This window comes from Saccopteryx bilineata, chromosome 1 (genome assembly GCF_036850765.1).
Source record: "Saccopteryx bilineata isolate mSacBil1 chromosome 1, mSacBil1_pri_phased_curated, whole genome shotgun sequence".
NCBI classification, from domain to species: domain Eukaryota; kingdom Metazoa; phylum Chordata; class Mammalia; order Chiroptera; family Emballonuridae; genus Saccopteryx; species Saccopteryx bilineata.
This window is the reverse complement of record NC_089490.1, coordinates 103,097,965-103,117,943: the sequence shown is the minus strand read 5'-3', so window position 1 is coordinate 103,117,943 and position 19,979 is coordinate 103,097,965. Positions and strand designations below refer to the sequence as shown.

General features: G+C 42.4%; 1 protein-coding gene across 1 annotated transcript; it reads left to right on the top strand.

Annotated features, from left to right (window-relative positions):
* Positions 1-3,200: 3,200 nt before the first annotated feature.
* On the top strand, positions 3,201-18,409 carry ARL1 (ADP ribosylation factor like GTPase 1). Its single transcript, XM_066262691.1, has 6 exons — positions 3,201-3,483; positions 6,675-6,812; positions 10,430-10,511; positions 12,465-12,576; positions 16,151-16,329; positions 17,422-18,409. The coding sequence occupies exons 1-6, from the start codon at positions 3,480-3,482 to the stop codon at positions 17,450-17,452; spliced, it is 546 nt and encodes a 181-aa protein (XP_066118788.1). The 5' UTR covers positions 3,201-3,479; the 3' UTR covers positions 17,453-18,409.
* Positions 18,410-19,979: the final 1,570 nt, after the last annotated feature.

The window sequence follows — 19,979 nt, the reverse complement described above, 5'->3', positions numbered from 1 at the left end:
CTCTCTCTCTGTCTCCGTAAAAAAAAAAAAAAAATCAGGATAAGGGGAATGTTAGGTGGTTTGCAATTTTAAATGGGATATTTGAGCCAAGACAAGAGAGAATTGAAGTCAATTCTATATGCTTGTCTGAAGAATAAAAATTCCATAGCCTTAGAATCTAAATATTTAATTTTAATTCTACCATGCTGCTGTAATTCTGCTTCCTCATATTTCTTTTTAGGAAGTAGGAGCTGTAGTACCAGGTAAATATTAATAGGAATGATTACTTTTTGAAAAATGATGCCCTAAAGATATGCACATTTCCTACAGAGTAATGGCTATGTTTTATTATTATTTTTTTTAGCAAGAGAGACAGAGAGACAGACAGGAAGGGAGAGAGATGAAAAGCATCAACTTGTAGATGTGGCACTTCAGTTGTTTATTGATTGCTTTCTCATATGTGCCTTGCAGGGGGTGGGGGGGACAGTTGAGCCAGTGACCCTTTCTAAAGCCAGAAACCTTGGGTTTCAAGCCAGCAACCATTGGGTCATGGGGTCCTGTCTATGATCCCACACTCAAGCCAGTGACCTTACACTCAAGCTGGTGAGACCGGGTTCAAGCTGACAACCTTGGAGTTTTGGACCCAGGTCCTCAATGTCCCAGGTTCTGGTTCTACCAACTGCGTCACCACCTGGTCAGGGTTAATGTGACATTTACACATTAAAAATTGTGTTCCTATGAAAGTAAGAACTACTCTAGACTTAGGGACTGAGAATTGAGAGAAGGTAGACGTGGGATGTAATCACCAACAAAGATAAGCTAAATTTCTCTAGATCATTTATGACTTTGTTATTTATAAATGTCTCAACACTTGGAAGTCATTTTGTCTTTTTTTGCGACAGAGACAGAAGAGAGACAGAGAGAGAGAGACAGAGAGAGGGACAGATAGGGACAGGCAGGAAGGGAGAGAAATGAGAAGCATCAAGTCTTGGTTGCGGCTCCTTAGTTGTTCATTGATTGCTTTCTCATATGTGCCTTGTGGGGGGAGGGGGCTACAGAAGACCGAGTGACCCTTTGCTCAAACCAGAGACCTTGGGCTTCAAGCCAGTGACCATGGGATTCTGGTGATGAACCCACTTCAATCCATCAACCCCGCGCTCAAGCCAGTGGCCTCATGGACTGGAACCTGGGACCTCAATGTCCCAGGTCAACACTCTATCCACTGTGCCACCACCAGTCAGGCCAAAGCAAAGAACTAAATGGGTAAATTTTGAAACATAAGGTTCTTAATCAAATTGCCTACAGGATTTTTATTCTTTTTCACATTACTGTTTCCATAGTGACTTGTAATTTAGATGCTTAACATGTTTTATGAAAGGCTGAAATGCTATCTAGTGTAGTATTAACAACACTTCTTAATTTGCATATAGCACTTCAGTTTACACAGCATCCTCACATGCATCTTATTTCCTTATTTGGTTCAGAATAGATAGTGTGAATATAAAATTTGTAGTATCTTTCCTTTTAGTTTTCCTTTAAGGCGAATCTGTTTAGGAAACTATGTGCATTGCACTAGAAACATAAATCTGATATGGACATAAATTTGAAGAAGCAGTGGCCACGATGTGCCAAATGGTAGCAGCTAATCTTGGCAAAGAGAAAGGCTGGAGGTGGATGAATAGGTGAGCAAAGTCAGTGGGATCAGCATGCTGAGGTCTAGTAGTTGAGCAACGCGATGCTTACGAAGAACAGCCCTAAAATGGTCCAGGTTAGGTGAAGAGTCACTTAATTCTCCATTTCTCAAACAAAACAAAACAAAACAAACACAAACAAACAAAATGCCAAGCAAAAGCAAACTTTTCCCTAAAAGAAAAATTCCTGCGAACATGATTTGGGGGCGGGAAAGGGAGCCAACAGCAATCGGCAAATCTAGATGAATGTTTAGGCAGCTGGAGGGACCTGAAAACTTAAGTCAAAAACAACACAGGCAGTCCATAAACTTAAGTGAATGAAAAGCTCTATTATAAATAAATACATAATATGTAAGGATTGTATTTGGAAGGAGACCCAAAAAGGTGCTAACATTGGCTGCTTCTAGAGAAAACTGCAGGATGAAGGGCTAGGGATAGGTTTACTTTTCTCCGGATCTTTAGGAATTTTTTTTTTTTTTTTCCATTTTTCTGAAGCTGGAAACAGGGAGAGACAGTCAGACAGACTCCCGCATGCGCCCGACCGGGATCCACCCGGCACGCCCACCAGGGGCGACGCTCTGCCCACCAGGGGGCGATGCTCTGCCCATCCTGGGCGTCGCCATGTTGCGACCAGAGCCACTCTAGCGCCTGGGGCAGAGGCCACAGAGCCATCCCCAGCGCCCGGGCCATCTTTGCTCCAATGGAGCCTTGGCTGCGGGAGGGGACGAGAGAGACAGAGAGGAAAGCGCGGCGGAGGGGTGGAGAAGCAAATGGGCGCTTCTCCTGTGTGCCCTGGCCGGGAATCGAACCCGGGTCCTCCGCACGCTAGGTCGACGCTCTACCGCTGAGCCAACCGGCCAGGGCTCTTTAGAAATTTTTAAGACGCATGCTCAACCTTTTAACAAAAAATTGAGCCTAGGAGAATTCCTTCTCCCCATCCTCCAAGTGTCGCTGCCTTTCTCCCCCACACTTCACTGTCACGACCTACATTACTCCCACGCCCCTGGAGGGAACAGGTCTCCAACCCAGTCCCCTGGATCTGGACCAGCCTGCCCACACTGTCAATCGTGGAAACGTGGTCACGTGTGCACAGCCAGGTGGAAGAAGGAGAGGGCTTCCAACGCTGACCGTGCATGCCACTGCGAAGCCAAAAAATCTCCGGTTAGCGGCCTTAGGCGTCCTGCTGCTGCGCATCGGGGGGGGGGGGGGCGGGAGGGGACGGAGGGGTCTTCCTATTATTATTACGCAGTCCTATTGCCTTATCGGAAAAAGCATCCAGGCCAAGTTGGGTCGCCCCCGCAGGACGCTTTAGGACTAGCAACTTCTGCGACGCCGCAGCCCGCGCCCGCTCCGGCCTGGCAGCTTACCAAAGTCCGACTGGCATTCTTCGTTAGCGGATTCGTCACTTTTGGAGTCAGAATTTAAAATGAAAACTCAAATATCCCCGTTCCGGAAACCCTTCTCGTCCAAGAAAACAGAAGCAGGAGAAACTTGGCGTCCTTAACTTTTTTTTCTTTCTGGTTTTCACAGCACCTTCAACCCAGCGCGCGGCGAACTTGGCGTCGAAAGCGACGACACGGACGCACAGGCCGCCGTTCGGGCGCGCAGTCACGGCGGCCGCTCGCTCCCGCCCACGCCGGGTGGCCGACGTGGAAGTTGCTGTCGGACCAGGCTTCCAACGAAACAGCCTCCGAGCCGGAGCCGGAGGCCCAGGCGAGCGGAGGTGGCGGCACCCGGGCTGGAGTAGGACTCGCTGCCAAGGCCGGAGCCTGTCTCTGACGGTCGACCAGGGCGGACAGGCGGTTCATCATGGGTGAGGGCGCGCTGGATGGGGCTGCGGCCGAGGGCCGGGGCCGGAGTCAGAGGAGGAGAGGGGCCGGCTTCTCGGCGCGGGGCGTTGGGGACTTCACTCACCTTGGCGCTGCCACTGCGGGGATGGCTCCTGCCTGGAGCGGCCGCCCGGGTCCCCGTCCGTTTCTCCATCCCAGCGGGGTCGCACTGCCCTGCGCCCTGGGGCCCCGGCCCCGGGCCCTTTCGGCTGACCATGAGCTGTGCCTTCGCCTCCTAGACCAGCGGGGCTGGCTGGTCTTGCAGAGCTTGGCGAGGAGTCGGTCACAGGTTCGCTGAGGGTTCTTGGGTAAAAGATAAGATCCGACCCCATACGGGAAGCTTAGGTGTCTCGGGTCGCTGGGACCGAGTCAGTTTAAACAATCCAAAGGAAGATTGTTGATTGTAATTTTGTTTTGTCGCCAACTTGACGTTTGTCTGTAGCTCTACCTGTGGGGAATTGAGTAAGGTGGAGAAGGAGATGCGGAGGGTGGTCCTGGATAGGGGCTGAAATTGTAATCCTACATTTTGGAGTGCAAATTACGTTGTCATTACCAGCGTCGGGGAAAGCCCCCTTCCCCGCTAGAATTCGAAAGGAAGCTGCAGACTTTTTGTCCACAACTCTCTAAATAAAGATGGGAATTCTTTGACTCATTTTAATCCCTCCACGGTTTTCTGGGGATTGTACTTCCTGCTCTGGAACATCTAAAGCACTTTCCTGTCAGTTTTGCTTTTTCGCCTTTTTTTTTTTTTTTTTGCTTGTAAAAGGTAGAAAGGACTTTGTCAAGTCCCACCCCTTCTACGACACTTCTCCAAGGTTCTCTCGCCCATGGTGTGTTCCTTTTTCCAGACTCACAGCTCTTAATTGAGCCATTTCTTCCGCAAATAATCATGTATGGTTGAGTGGCTGTTACTTATGTTGTCAACCTTTTTATATTGTTTAACGTAAGTTTCTTTCAATCTAATGATTTTTGGTGGAAACGTGGCAAGCCAAGGTGCTTTTATTTTTTAATAAAAGAAAAAAATTAAGCTTTTGTTGTAAAAAGAACAGTAAAGCTTCTTCTTCTTTTTTTTTTTTTTTTTTTTTTTTTTTTTTATTTTTCTGAAGCTGGAAACGGGGAGAGACAGTCAGACAGACTCCCGCATGCGCCCGACCGGGATCCACCTGGCACGCCCACCAGGGGGCGACGCTCTGCCCACCAGGGGGCGATGCTCTGCCCCTCCGGAGCATCGCTCTGTTGCGACCAGAGCCACTCTAGCGCCTGGGGCAGAGGCCAAGGAGCCATCCCCAGCGCCCGGGCCATCTTTGCTCCAATGGAGCCTTGGCTGCGGGAGGGGAAGAGAGAGACAGAGAGGAAGGAGGGGGTGGGGTGGAGAAGCAGATGGGCGCTTCTCCTGTGTGCCCTGGCCCGGAATCGAACCCGGGACTTCTGCACGCTAGGCCAACGCTCTACCACTGAGCCAACCAGCCAGGGCCCAGTAAAGCTTCTTAAGTTCCATCTTACTCTTAGGGGTTATTTTACTGAAACATAATACATTTCTAGGAGGCCCTGTTGAGACAAAGAGTAATTTTTAAGTTTTTTTACTGACATGTGATTGACAAAATTTACATATTTGAAGTGTACAACATAATATTTTGATCTGTGTGTATCTTGTGAAATAATTACCACAACCAAGCTAATTAACACATCCATCACTTCATATAGTTATCTTTTTGTGTGTGGGTAGTGAGAACCTCTGCAGATCTTAGCACATTTCAAGTGTACACTACCTTATTATTAACTATAGTCAACATGCTATACATTAGGTCTCCAGAACTATTCATCTTATATCACAAGTTTGTACATCTCTCCCTTTCCCAGACCCCACCCCCCACGCACACACACATCTGATAACCACAACAGTCGACTCTCTGTTTACAAGTGCTTTTGTATTATAACATACGAAACTTTCTGGAAATATTTTATGATGCATTGAATGTAGTTTTTTTTGTTTGTTTTTTGTGGCAGAGACAGGGAGAGTCAGAGAGAGGGACAGATAAGGACAGACAGACAGGAAGGGGGAGAGATGAGAAACATCAATTCTTCGTTGCAGTTCCTTAGTTGTTCATTGATTGCTTTCTCATATGTGCCTTGACCAGGGGCCTACAGCAGACCGAGGAACCCCTTGCTCGAGCCAGCGATCTTGGGCTCAAGCTGGTGAGCCTTGCTCAAACCAGATGAGCCCGCGCTCAAGCTGGCGACCTCCGGGTCTTGAACCGGGTCCTCCGCATCCCAGTCCAATGATCTATCCACTGCGCCACTGCCTGGTCAGGCTGAATGTAGTTTTGTTACTATTTTTTTAATGAGGTCTCTATCAAGAATGGTTTTTATTTTGGGCTTCTGTGTCTCAATTTCTTGTGCAGTTTATTGATTAATAGAAATCTTAGTGATTGAAGGTAGTTATGATGGTACTGCTGTTGTGCAGCAATCATAATTGTGTTTCATGTGCAAGGATCTCATTGTCCCACTGTCATTTAGATTTGCCCTTTGGTTTTTAGGGGTAGTGGGGAGATCATGCTAAGGTGCCCATGTTCTCTTGATTAGAAAGTGAGCTGTATGGGGCAGTGGTCAGATTTCTCTTATTGTTAGTGTAGCTTCTGTGCTTACCTGATACATTATCTAGGACAGGGGTAGTCAACCTTTTTATACCTACTGCCCACTTTTGTATCTCTGTTAGTAGTAAAGTTTTCTAACTGCCCACCAGTTCCACAGTAATGGTGATTTATAAAGTAGGGAAGTAACTTTAATTTATAAAATTTATAAAGCAGAGTTACAGCAAGTTAAGGCATATAATATTTTCACTAAGTTTGGCAGAATTAATCTTTATAAAACAACTTAAATCTATCTTTTTATTTATACTTTGGTTGCTCTGCTACTGCCCACGATGAAAGCTGGAACGCCCACTAGAGGGCGGTAGGGACCAGGTTGACTACTACTGATCTAGGACATGATAACGATCAGAAATTACTTGTCTGATGAGGAATTATATCATTCAGTGGACAAAAATATGCTTCTATGAAATGAGGGCAATAATATATATAAACTGGTGTAGTTTTCAAAAGGCAAGATTAAATGTTTGTGAACCTGGTTCACAAAACGGTATTTAATACATTTGTTGCTTTTATTATTTTTTTAGGTGGCTTTTTCTCAAGTATATTTTCGAGTCTGTTTGGAACCCGTGAAATGAGGATCTTAATTTTGGGATTAGATGGAGCGGGAAAAACTACAATTTTGTACAGATTACAAGTTGGAGAAGTTGTTACTACTATTCCTAGTAAGTGTTGGTATGATAAATTATAAGGGCTTTCTATTTTATATCTAAGGTGACTTTATTTCTGAATTAATAAGTCATATAATAAAGTAATTGATAAGGATTGTAAACTTCTAGTATGAGCATATTATTTTTAATTATTTATTGATTGATTTTAGGGAGTGGGAGAGAGAGAGAGAGAGAGAAACACCGATTTGTTGTTCCAGTTATTTATGCATTCATTGGTTGATACGTTTATGTTCCCTGACCAGGAATTGAACCCGCAATCTTGGTATATTGGGACAACGCTCTCACCAACTGAGCTACCTGGCCAGGTCCAAGCATAACACTTTTTCATAAACTGAGAAGCAACTAATATAGGGACCCCTGTGTTTGCTGCACTTTGTTCTTTAGAGCTGTTTTTAAATTGCTTGGGGAAAAAAATTGCTTGAGTTCAACCACTTAATCTTATTGAGAGCTAGTATCTTTATTGACAAAAGGAAGATAAATATCTGGCTTTGAGTGGGAAATAAGTGAAGTGTATAAAATGCTTTGTAAAGTTCTTTAAAGAATTAAATAAACATTAAGTGATATTACCTATAAAGTGGCTTTCCCCTCTATATTTGTTACTGTGTATTTTAATTAATATTAGTTTCTCTTAAGTAATTCTATTAATTATAAAGATCTGAGTTGAAGAGACTGAGTGTTGAACTAATCTGGGACCTAAAAATATTAAGAAAAGAAACACCTCAACTTTAAATGAGTTGTTGATATAAAAATATTCTCAAATAGTCCTGTTTGACTAGATAAGAATACATATCTATTATTATAACTATTACATACTTATCTGTTATTTATACTTTTTTTCATTTGTTGACTTGAATTTACTTACAGATTAATACATTTAAACTCAACTTAAATGTTCATGGAGTTTAAGAGTATATAAATTATGCTTTTAAAGTTGTTATTCTGAGGGGTTTTTTAATTTTAATTATTATTATTATTTTTTTGGTGACAGACAGAGAGAGGGACAGATAAGGACAAACAGGAAGGGAGAGAGATGAGAAGCACCAATTCTTTGTTGTGGCACCTTAGTTGTTCATTGATTGCTTTCTCATATGTGCTTTGACTGGGGGGGCTATAGCAGAGCAAGTGACCCCTTGCTCAAGCTGGTGAGCCTTGCTCAAACCAGATGAGCCTGCACTCAAGTTGGTGACCTTGGGGTTTCGAACCTGGGTCCTCCACGTCCCAGTCCAATGTCCTATCCACTGCACCACCGCCTGGTCAGGCATTCTGAGTATTTTAGTATTATTTAAATTTTCAGGTCACACACACAAAAAAGAAGAGTAGCTTTTATGAAAGAACTTTTAAAACTTTGTGGCATCTTTTATTTCTTTTTGCTATCTTCAGTAGATTCTAGGGCCCTTGTTTCTTGCTTCTCAGAATTGCCTATCACTTCTGTCTCTAAGTCTTGATCATCCCTGCAGTGCACACAGCCCACTGGCTTGTATTTCAGTGAATGGTTGATTTACATCACACACTTTTCCTTTGCATATAAGAAGTGTTTCTAACTTTGGTGAATGTAAGTCTAAGGGAGACATGAACTTGCTTTATAGTTTTTCACCGGTTTGTTAAAATTTAGACTTTTTTTTTTTTTTTGTATTTTTCTGAAGCTGGAAACGGGGAGAGACAGCCAGACAGACTCCAGCCTGCGCCCGACCGGGATCCACCCGGCATGCCCACCAGGGGGCGACGCTCTGCCCCTCCAGGGCGTCGCTCTGTTGCGACCAGAGCCACTCCAGCACCTGGGGCAGAGGCCAAGGAACCATCCCCAGCGCCCGGGCCATCCTTGCTCGAATGGAGCCTTGCTGTGGGAGGGGAAGAAAGAGACAGAGAGGAAGGAGAGGGGAAAGGGGTGGAGAAGCAGATGGGTGCTTCTCCTGTGTGCCCTGGCCGGGAATCGAACCCAGGACCCCTGCACGCCAGGCTGATGCTCTACCACTGAGCCAACCGGCCAGGGCAAAATGTAGACTTTTTTTTTTTTCCTGAAGCTGGAAACAGGGAGAGACAGTCAGACAGACTCCCGCATGCGCCCGACCGGGATCCACCCGGCACGCCCACCAGGGGGCGACGCTCTGCCCACCGGGGGGCAATGCTCTGCCCATCCTGGGCATCGCCATGTTGCGACCAGAGCCACTCTAGCGCCTGGGGCAGAGGCCACAGAACCATCCCCAGCACCCGGGCCATCTTTGCTCCAATGGAGCCTTGGCTGCGGGAAGGGAAGAGAGAGACAGAGAGGAAGGAGAGGGGGAGGGGTGGAGAAGCAAATGGGCGCTTCTCCTATGTGCCCTGGCCGGGAATCGAACCCGGGTCCTCCGCACGCTAGGCCGACGCTCTACCGCTGAGCCAACCGGCCAGGGCCTGTAGACATTTTTTAATTGTATTAGGCTTACTTGCCATATGAGCATATGAATCATTTACCAATGCAAACTTAAGTCTAACATAAAAATTCTTCAGTTATAGCTGTCGGTTTTTATTGTGATTATTTTAAGTTTCTAAAATCCTAGTAAACTTTATGTAATTCCTTTACTTTTAGCATCCTCTGCACCTTCCCTTAGTAGGTTCCTTTTAGTGAAAATCGTGGTACCCTTAGGTGTGTGGTGCCAGGACTCCACCTAAGGGTGGCAGGGAAAAGGGGCAGGATACCTCCCCTTGGCCATCCAGCTGTGATCTTGTTCCAGGGAGTGCTGGAGGAAGTCCGCAGAGGCCTGTGAGACTGCCAGCCTTACGGAACCCGCTTCCACGAAGCAGTGAACAGCCACTGCTGTGTGCTTACGCTCTGACGTTTAGAATCTGGGCTTTCTTGGTTTTGTTCCATTTATTGCTACCTACAAAATTCACAGTTTTATAATACGTGTACAACTGTTCTTTTAATTTTCTAAATTGCGAGAGGAAGAGAGAAACACGGATATTTTTTGTTCCATGTATTTATTTATGCATTCATTAGTTGATTTTTTGAAAGTTGAATTTATTAGGGTGACACTGGTTAACATAACTGTACAGGTTTCAGATGCCCAATTCTACAGCACATCTTTACATCATATTTGGTTGATTCTTATATGTGTCCTGACCAGGGATTGACTACAAACTGTTGTTTTTAAATACAACTTTCTGAACACTTTTGTGTAATGAGAGGAGTTTAAAATAATAGGATTTCCATTGAGCTAAGGATTTTGTATTTACAGAGGTGACTGGGGATTCTATTTTTATTTTTTTTGCCACAATGAAAATGGCTTATATTACCCTATTAAAATTTTTAAATTGCATTTATTGGGGTGACATTGGTTAATAGTTTTACAGGTTTCAGGTCACAGTTCTGTAATACGACATCTGTATGTTGCATTGTTGGTTCACCACCCACGCACGTCTCCCTCCTTCACTGCCCCTCTGGGGATTCTTATGTAATCGGAAGGTGGTGCTGATCTTGTGTGTGCGTGCAGCCCAGTATACTGCCTTGTCTTAACTGGAATATCTCAGCCAGTAACAGTTCCACAACAGTTTGTGGTGGAAAGTCACTTAGATTGGCTGCTTTGAAAGTAGATTGCATTAGTGTCTACATAAACTACTGATTTATCTTCCAGCCATTGGATTTAACGTTGAGACGGTGACGTACAAGAACCTTAAATTCCAAGTCTGGGATTTAGGAGGACAGACCAGTATCAGGTATGGTACAAAGACCAGATTAATGTTTATTGGCTCTTGTAAGGTTAACAGCAGTAAACCAAAATATATCTTATTTGTAATTTAAATGGAAGTCAACTTGTTTTTTTTTTTTTAATGATTTTTATTTTTTTAAATTAAATTTATTGGGGAAACACTGGTTAATGAGATTATGTTTCAAGTGCACGTTTCTGTGATACATGGTCTGTATGTTGCATTGTGCCTACCACCCAGTCAGATCACCTCCTGTCTCCATCTATTTGCTCCCTTTACTACGCCTCCACCCCTTTCCCTCTGGTAACCACCATACTGTTGTCTCTGTCTGAGTCAGTTCTCTATCCCACATACGAGTGAAATCATATGGTTCTTAGCTTTTTCTGTCTTATTTTGCTTGGCATAATATTCTCAAGGTCCATTTATGTTGTCACAAATGGCCATATTTCATCTTTTCTTATGGTTGAGTAGCCACCCAGCTTAACTGAGGTAAAACTACCTGTTCTTTCAATTGAATTAAAATCTAAAGAAACCAGTTTTTCACATACCACTTGAATGAAAAATGTTTTCATGAGACTCTTAAGATTTAATTAGTTTTTTACTAGAAGGATCCTCCAATCCTCCATATAGTATTTGTCAGCCCCTTCCTTTGTGAGACAGACAGACTGCATAAAAATACCTTTCAGGCCCACTACTTAGGGCTCCTGTGAGCACAGATGCCTCTGGAACTCTGGTCTTCTGCCCAGCGTCCTGTGCTTGACATGGCAATGGTGAATGTTTGGTGGTTGCTCACTGTGGTACCATCTTAAGAGATTGGTAGAACATTCCCCAAATGTCCTGCTTTTTAAAATTTTACTTTTATAATTTTTTTCTCCTTTTTTTTTTTTTTTGTATTTTTCTGAAGCTGGAAATGGGGAGAGACAGTCAGACAGACTCTTGCATGCGCCCGACCGGTATCCACCCGGCACGCCCACCAGGGGGCGATGCTCTGCCCCTCCGGGGCGTCGCTCTGTCGTGACCAGAGCCACTCTAGCGCCTGGGGCAGAGGCCAAGGAGCCATCCCCCGCGCCCGGGCCATCTCTGCTCCAGTGGAGCCTCGGCTGTGGGAGGAGAAGAGAGAGACAGAGAGGAAGGAGAGGGGGAGTAGTGGAGAAGCAGATGGGCGCTTCTCCTGTGTGCCCTGGCCGGGAATCGAACCCGGGACCCCTGCAAGCCAGGCCGACGCTCTATCACTGAGCCAACTGGCCAGGGCACTTTTATAATTTTTAAAGATTTTATTTATTGATTTTACAGAGAGAGGAGTACGGGGAGGGTGTTGGCTATCGACTTATAGTTGCTTCAGTTCAGTTCTCCATTGCTTGCTTGTTGTATGTGCCTCGTCTGAACAAGCCCAGGGTTTCCACCCACAATCTTAGTGCTCCAGGTTGACATTCTATCCACTGTGCCACCACAGGCCTGGCTCCTGCTGCCTTTTAACTTGTTTTATTTCTTGAACCACTTTTGAGTCTGTTTCTGACTTTATTTAGCCATTCTACTCCTTGGTATCTTGAGTGATCAATTAAATGCTTATTATATAGTTATTAAATTTTTTTTAAAAACACCCATTCCTCTTCAAGAGTTCCTAAAGATTTATACAATGTAATAATGATCAGGTTGTGCACAACTTTTTTTGTCAGTACATTTAGTGATTTTATAGGTTACAAAGATATCCTTTTAGCTTAAAGCCTAAACTCCTTGGTTCTGTGATTTAATGTTTATCACCATTCCTTCCGCCTTCACATCTGAGGGATGAGAGCTCTGTCACTGAGAAACAGTGTATCAGTACAGCACTGATTCTGACCTCGGTGAGACAGGATGGGCATGTAACCACACTGTCACTGCCAAGTGCTTATGTAGAAATTAATGGATCGGTTTCTTCTTTTTTCAAATAATAATAATATTTCCCGTTCTGAATTTCTTTAGGCCATACTGGAGATGCTATTATTCAAACACAGACGCAGTCATTTATGTAGTAGACAGTTGTGACCGAGACCGAATTGGCATTTCCAAATCAGAGTTAGTTGCCATGTTGGAGGTAAGAAAATCTTATTGAAATATGGGGAAATTATTTACATTTGCTTGCTGTTTTCATTGTTTATTACTACATGCAGGGATAATTAAAAGGAAATCACGCCCCCCCCCCATGCCTTTATCATCATTTTCTTTTATTTCCTATTCTAGAAATACTATTGGGTAGACAGTTGCTGACAAAAACCATCTGGCCTTGTAACTTTCTTTAAAAAAAATCCTTGATTTCCAGGAAGTTCAGAATTGCATTCTTTCTAGACTGAACTATTCTGTGACTCCTGTAATTTTTTTTTTAAAAAAATGTATTTTTTCTAGAAAAATGTATTTCTAGTTGTGTAAATTAGCTTATGGAAGCAGATATGGTTATAAATAATAAGAAAGCATGCTTGTTTGTTATGGAATTACTGAAGTTCAGAAAAACATGTATTTCTGGATTTCCGGCATAGTTCTGGCCCTTACTCACTTCTCCCAGCTTCATCACTCTTCACTCTGCCCTGTAACTCAGCGGCCCTGGCCTTTCTGTTCTTTGAGCTCAGCCAGCTTCACACCCGACACCTGGCTTAGAGTCTTTTGCATTTGCTCATCCTGCTTGGGAGTCTTATTTTCTTTTTTATTTTTGATGATAGAAACAGAGAAGGACAGGCAGGCAGGAAGGGAGAGAGATGAGAAGCATCAATTCTTTGTTGCGGCTCCTTCGTTGTTCATTGATTGCTTTCTCAGATGTGCCTTGACTGGGGGCTCAGCAGAGCAGAGTGACCCCTTTGACCCCTTGCTCAAGCCAGCGACCCCGTGCTCAAGCCAGATGAGCCTGTGCTCAAGCTGGCGACCTCAGGGTTTCAAACCTGGGTCCTTTGTGTCCCAGTCCGATGCTCTGTTGTGCCACCGCCTGGTCAGGCTATTGTGTTATTTTCTAACACAATATTCAGCTTACTTCTTTGTACCATTTATCATTTCTTTCCATTATTTAAAAGTATATTTTGTTTACTTATATATATCTCCTACCCTAAAATGTAAGTTTTTTGAATTTACCTTAATATCCCTTGTGTGTAAAATAATGTAATACTTAATTAAGAACTCAATACATGGTATTCACTGAGAGTCATATGATTATTTATTGGCTGACTGAATTCAGAGGCTGCATTAATTAAAAGATTAAAAAACTCCATTTGTTAAATAGGCTTTTCAAATGCGTATTACTAATTAATTAACAATGAAATTGCCCGCCCTGTACTCAAGAAAATTTGGTTTTTCTCACCACAGCTAATTCTGAGTTTTGCAATCTTTGAATGTTTAAATGTAAGTTCTGGGCCACTTGATTACTTAGGTAGAAATATTCTCAGAATACTTGGGACTTCTGACTTCTCAATGACTTGCAAGTTATAAATTGCAGACCTACTAGTTTTAAAATTTGGCTTTTTTTTTTGTTGTTAATAGCATTGCATCATCTCTATCATAGGAGCTTCCCAGACCAAATTTCAATATAAGAAATTTTAAGGGCATGTTTAATTTCCTTGGGTATAATGGATTTTTATCATATAGAGCAGGGGTCCCCAAACTACGGCCCGCGGGCCGCATGCAGCCCCCGGAGGCCATTTATCTGGCCCCCACCGCATTTCCGGAAGGGGCACCTCTTTAATTGATGGTCAGTGAGAGCACATTGACCATCTCATTAGCCAAAAGTAGGTCCATAGTTCCCATTGAAATACTGGTCAGTTTGTTGATTTAAATTTACTTGTTCTTTATTTTAAATATTGTATTTGTTCCCGGGTTTTTTTTGTTTTTTTTTACTTTAAAATAAGATATGTGCAGTGTGCACAGGGATTTGTTGATAGTTTTTTTTTATAGTCCGGCCTTCCAATGGTCTGAGGGACAATGAACTGGCCCCATGTGTAAAAAGTTTGGGGACCCCTGATGTAAAGTATTATTTAAAACAAATGAATTATTGTCAGTTTTATAATTTGTGAGTTGTGCTGGATAGTTGTTGGGTTATTTTCAGTATTAGGTTTTGACTTGTGTAAACTTAAGGAGAAAGAACTAAAAAGTATGTTCTAGAAAGTAACTTGTAATTGACTTTTTTTTTTTTTTTGTGGCAGAGACAGAGTCAGAGAGAGGGATAGATAGGGCAGATAGGAAGGGAGAGAGATGAGAAACATCAATTCTTCGTTGCGGTTCCTTAGTTGTTCATTGATTGATTTCTCATATGTGCCTTGACCGGAGGACTATAGCAGACCAAGTGACCCCTTGCTCGAGCCAGCAACCTTAGGCTCAAGCTGGTGACCTCGGGGTCTCGAACCTGGGTCCTCCACATCCCAGTCCGGTGCTCTATCCGCTGTGCCACCGCCTAGTCAGGCTGTAATTGATTTAATCAAAGATTTATTATGTGATATAAAGCAATGGTCCCCAACCTTTTTTGGGCCACGAACTGGTTTAATGTCAGAAAATATTTTCATGGACCGGCCTTTAGGGTGGGATGGATAAATGTATCACATGACCGAGACAAGCGTCAAGAGTGAGTCTTAGACTGATGTAACAAGAGGGAATCTGGTCATTTTTAAAAAATAAAACATTGTTCAGATTTAAATATAAATAAAACGGAAATAATGTAAGTTATTTATTCTTCCTCTGCGGACCGGTAGCGGTCTGCGGCCCAGGGGTTGGGGACCACTGATAAAAAGTACAGGTAAAGTACGAGTCAGGACTATCATATCAAAACTTATTGACACAAAATTAATTTGTTTTACCTTCTTTGTTCACAAAAATAAATTCTAAATAAAGTAAAAAATTAAATGTAGAAAATGGATATTATTAACTGTACGAATATATAAGTAAGTATGTTTAAAATTTCTGGGTAAAGAAGGTCTTTCTAAACCAAGGGATTGGAAGGAATTACAAAAGAATAGATTTAATCCTGTTGGTACATACTCTATCACTTGGGTTTCTCTAATAGTTAAGTGAAAAGAATCTAAAAAGAGTTTAATACTGGAAAACAGCCTGACCTGTGGTGGTACAGTGGATAAAGCATCGACCTGGAACACTGAGGTCGCCAGTTCAAAACCCTGGGCTTGCCTGGTCAAGGCACATATGGGAGTTGATGCTGCTTGCTCTTTCTCCCTCCTCTCTCTTTCTCTCTAAAAATAAGTAAATAAATCTAAAAAAAAAATTTAAAGAAAAGTTTAATACTAGAAAACAAAATTTATAGTGCATGTAATCAGAGTGTAGAATGTATTTAACCTTTTCTGGGGGAAATTTTTGATTGGAAAATCATCCATGATTTAATGTTTATTTTTTAAAGCAGGCTATGTAACTATAATATATAAATGTAATTTTTAAATGTATACATTTAATTGCTAAATAACTAAATATCTGAATTACAAAGCAGTAGGAAATAGCTAAAATGTTAACATGATCATGTTTGGGAGGTGGTGAAGCTTTTTTTCTTACCTCTGTAATTTTAAATAATTTATAATGAACATTATATATTAAGGAAATGTACTTCAAAAATAATTATTTTTTAGCATGTCTTCCCAAATGCAAGGAAGCACATTGATTAAAGGAAATTAAATGTCTTCTGTTTTATTCAGGAAGAAGAGCTGAGAAAAGCCATTTTGGTGGTGTTTGCAAATAAGCAGGACATGGAGCAGGCCATGACTCCCTCAGAGATGGCGAATTCACTTGGGTTACCTGCCTTGAAGGACCGAAAATGGCAAATATTCAAAACTTCAGCAACCAAAGGCACTGGCCTTGATGAGGCAATGGAATGGTAAGGGTGTTTCCAGAAGCCATCTGTGCACGTATGTGTAGCTGTGTGTGCACATGTAGCTGCCCTGTGTATTAAGAATGAAATTCAGTTTACTTAGTGGTTTATCATATTCAGTTCCTCCAGTTTTACTTCCCTCTTGCCTTCATGTGCCTCTGCTTTTGTTTCAGCCTACCTGATGACAGTCAGGCCAGCTTTCTGTCATTCTTCTTTTTCCCATCTCTCCTCACCCTCCAGTTCCTTCCCCTTCAGGACTTTGGTTAAGCTTTCCTCTTTTAAAGTCTTCCCTCACAGGCCTGACCTATGGTGGCGCAGTGGATAAAGCGTCGACCTAGAAATGCTGAGGTCGCTGGTTCGAAACCCTGGGCTTGCCTGGTCAAGGCACATATGGGAGTTGATGCTTCCTGCTCCTCCCCCCTTCTCTCTCTCTCTCTCCTTTCTAAAAAAAAAAAAAAAAAAAATGAATAAAGTCTTCCCTGACATATCTCCATACTCTCTGCCTACCACACACACAGCTGTCCTAGTCACAGATCAGTGAGACAGTACTTGTTCCACCGTCCTGTAATTGATTTGTACATCATCTCATTAGATTCTCAGCTCCTTGAGAAAAGTAGTTACAGTGGTACCTTGAGATACAAACAGACCAACATAAGAAAAAAAAAATTTTTTTAAGATACGAGCTGTGACTCAGTTTGTATTTTTGTTCGAGATCCAAACGAAATTCCGACATACGAGTCATGATTTGGGAAGCTGCCGCTAGTTGGCGCTTTGGCGCACGGGTCCAGTGTCGGTCGGCAGTTTGATATACGAGTTGACTGACTTAGGAGCTCTGTTACAGAACAAATTAAATTCGTATCTCAAGGTACCACTGTATTTGGTCTTTTTAGTTTTTCATTCAAAGCCTAGACAAAGTAAAAGCTGAAAGACCCTCTTTGAAATGGAGTCCATAATCTCATTTTTCTAATATAACTATCTTAGCCTTCACTATTTAAAGTGCTTTAGAATCTATGTATAGTATCAAGTTTATAAATAATCAGATTCTATCCCTGAAAGTTTGAAGTTAATTTTATGAAACCATTCATTTTCTCCTCACAGGCTAGTGGAAACATTAAAGAGCAGACAGTAATTCCATCACTTCTCTGAAATGAAGACCCAACACGGATCCCTATGGAAACAGTTACGTGTTTTACACCAGTAAACGTTAGAACTGTGTAAGATTGTGGGCGTACACTCAACAGACGGCAACATTTCTAATAAATATAAAAAATAAGCATTTGGTTGGGGGTAAACCCATCGTGATTTGAAGCAACTGACTGGTCTGTGTAATGTAAAATAGTCCTTCCTTGCTTTCTTGTATTAAGGTATATATTCTATTTGTGTGGAATTCTTATTCAAATAGAGTCCTATTAAAGAATGCACTCTGAGGGGAAAAAAAACCCCTATTTTTGAATGAGTGGCTGCAGATTTTGTAAACACTAATAAATATCTTAGATTTTTTCCTCTAAAATGAATTTTTTTCCAAAAAATATAAATATATTCTAGGAACATAGTGTGGGTAATCTAGTTTTCATTTGCTTAGTGACCCCTTTAAGCTATTTTGTTTACATAAGCTTTTTGGCTATAGGCATGAAGTTGAAGCAATTATTTTGGTGGTAAACTTCACTGATATATCTGTAATTGTCACTTTATAGTTGTTGAAAAGAATTTTACATATATTGACTTACTCAATTTGTATAAGAACTCTGTAATGTAGGCTGGACAGGTTGTAATGTAAGGTGGTTTTATGGATGTGTGGAACCCTGGGTTTTGCTAGGCTGGCTTGCCCAGCTGCTAGTAAGCTGGGAGCAGGGCTCAGAATGAATCTTCAGGGTCAGAACATGAACTGCCCCTTACGTTCCTGAAAATGGCTCCTTAAATAAAATTATGCAAACTGAAGTAGACTCTATACACTCAAAACAATGTCTGTAAATTTGTCCATACTAGTAGAGGTAGTAAAAATCCTAAATGGTTATATTTGATGAATTCACAACACATTAAAGAAAAATTCACATTGAAGGAAATAAAAAAAAATCTATTTTAAGAAGCACTGTAAAATATGTCTTTCTTTCATTTCCCTTTATCTACTTGTAATTGGACATACAAATTTTATTGAAGTAAAAATCTTACTGGTTCTACAAGGAGAGATTAAACATTTTTGGTTTTAAAAATTAAGTTTACTGCTAGGCTATCAAAAACAGTTCCCTTCAGCCTGACCGGGTGGTGGCACAGTGGATAGAGCATCGGACTGGGACACAGAATACTCAGGTTTGAAACCCCAAGGTCGCAGGCTTGAACCCAAAGGTCACTGGCTTGAGCCCAAGATCGCCGGCTTGAGGAAGGGGTCACTCACTCTGCTGTAGCCCCCTGATCAAGGCACATATGAGAAAGCAATCAATGAACAACTAAGGTGCTGCAACGAAGAATTGATGCTTATCTCTCTCCCTTCCTGTCCCTCTCTCTGACTCTGTCTCTGTCAAAAAAAACACCATCCCCAAAATACAGTTGCCTTCAGCCCTGGCTGGTGGCGCAGTGAATAGCTGTCCTGAAGTGCTGAGGTCACTGGCTCGATTCTGGGGCGCTGGCTTGGCCCCAAGGTCCCCGCTGTGAGCCCCAGGCAGGGCACACAGGAGAAGCAATCAGTGGCACAATGAAGGGGAAGGAGTCGATAGAACTGGTGTGCTCCTGGCACACAGTACACACTCAGTAAATACTGATGTAAACAAAGCTGTGCTCAAGATCCCTTCCTGATTTTTGCCTAGTGTTAACTTTTCCTTTAATTTTTAAAATCTCTATAAAAGCAATATATGCTCTTAAACCACTTAGAATTAACTGAAATTGACCTTCCAAGATGCCCCACGTTTATCCTTTTGATACATTACAAACTCCTGGGAAGTGTGAGAACTTCTGTTTGAGACCCAAACTGCATCAGAACACAACTGCTGAAGTTAGGGATGTTTGCACATTTGATTCCTGTGCCATGTGCTCTACTGTTCTAAATCCATTATTATAAAGAGCATGGGCTTTCTTTCAATCCCGGGTTTGAATCTTGATTGTGCCACCTACAACCGATGTCAGCCTTAGGTAAATGATTTAATCTGAGTTTTAGTTCCCTCATCTGTAAAACAACTAGTTTTAGGGAGCTCTCAAATACTATATGAGGATTAAACAAAATGTATGCGACATGCCTGGCACGTAGGATGACTTCCTCCCTACCCCCTCCCACTCTATTGGGAAGAAGACTGCTTTCCCATCCAGTGTAGGGAGGCAAAAGACACACAGGCTGAACAAGGTAACACCAGATTGGTTTCCAAAGTGTTTTACAAGAGTGCCGTCTGCTCTACTGTGCTCGCCAGCATTGGTACTGTCGGCTTTACCAACCTGAAGGAATGTCATTCTGGTGTTCATTTGCATTTTCCTAATTATTGAGGTTGAATACAAGATTGATTAAAAATATTTAATAGGCCCTGGCCGGTTGGCTCAGTGGTAGAGCGTCGGCCTGGCATGCAGGGGACCCGGGTTCGATTCCCGGCCAGGGCACATAGGAGAAGCGCCCATTTGCTTCTCCACCCCCCCTCCCTTCCTCTCTGTCTCTCTCTTCCCCTCCTGCAGCCAAG

What these genes read in the sequence shown, in the direction of transcription:
- ARL1 (XM_066262691.1), top strand. An exon ending in AGTTAGTTGCCATGTTGGAG is followed by an intron (nt 12,577 to 16,150) that starts GTAAGAAAATCT and finishes TGTTTTATTCAG; the next exon opens with GAAGAAGAGCTGAGAAAAGC. An exon ending in CTTGATGAGGCAATGGAATG is followed by an intron (nt 16,330 to 17,421) that starts GTAAGGGTGTTT and finishes TTCTCCTCACAG; the next exon opens with GCTAGTGGAAACATTAAAGA.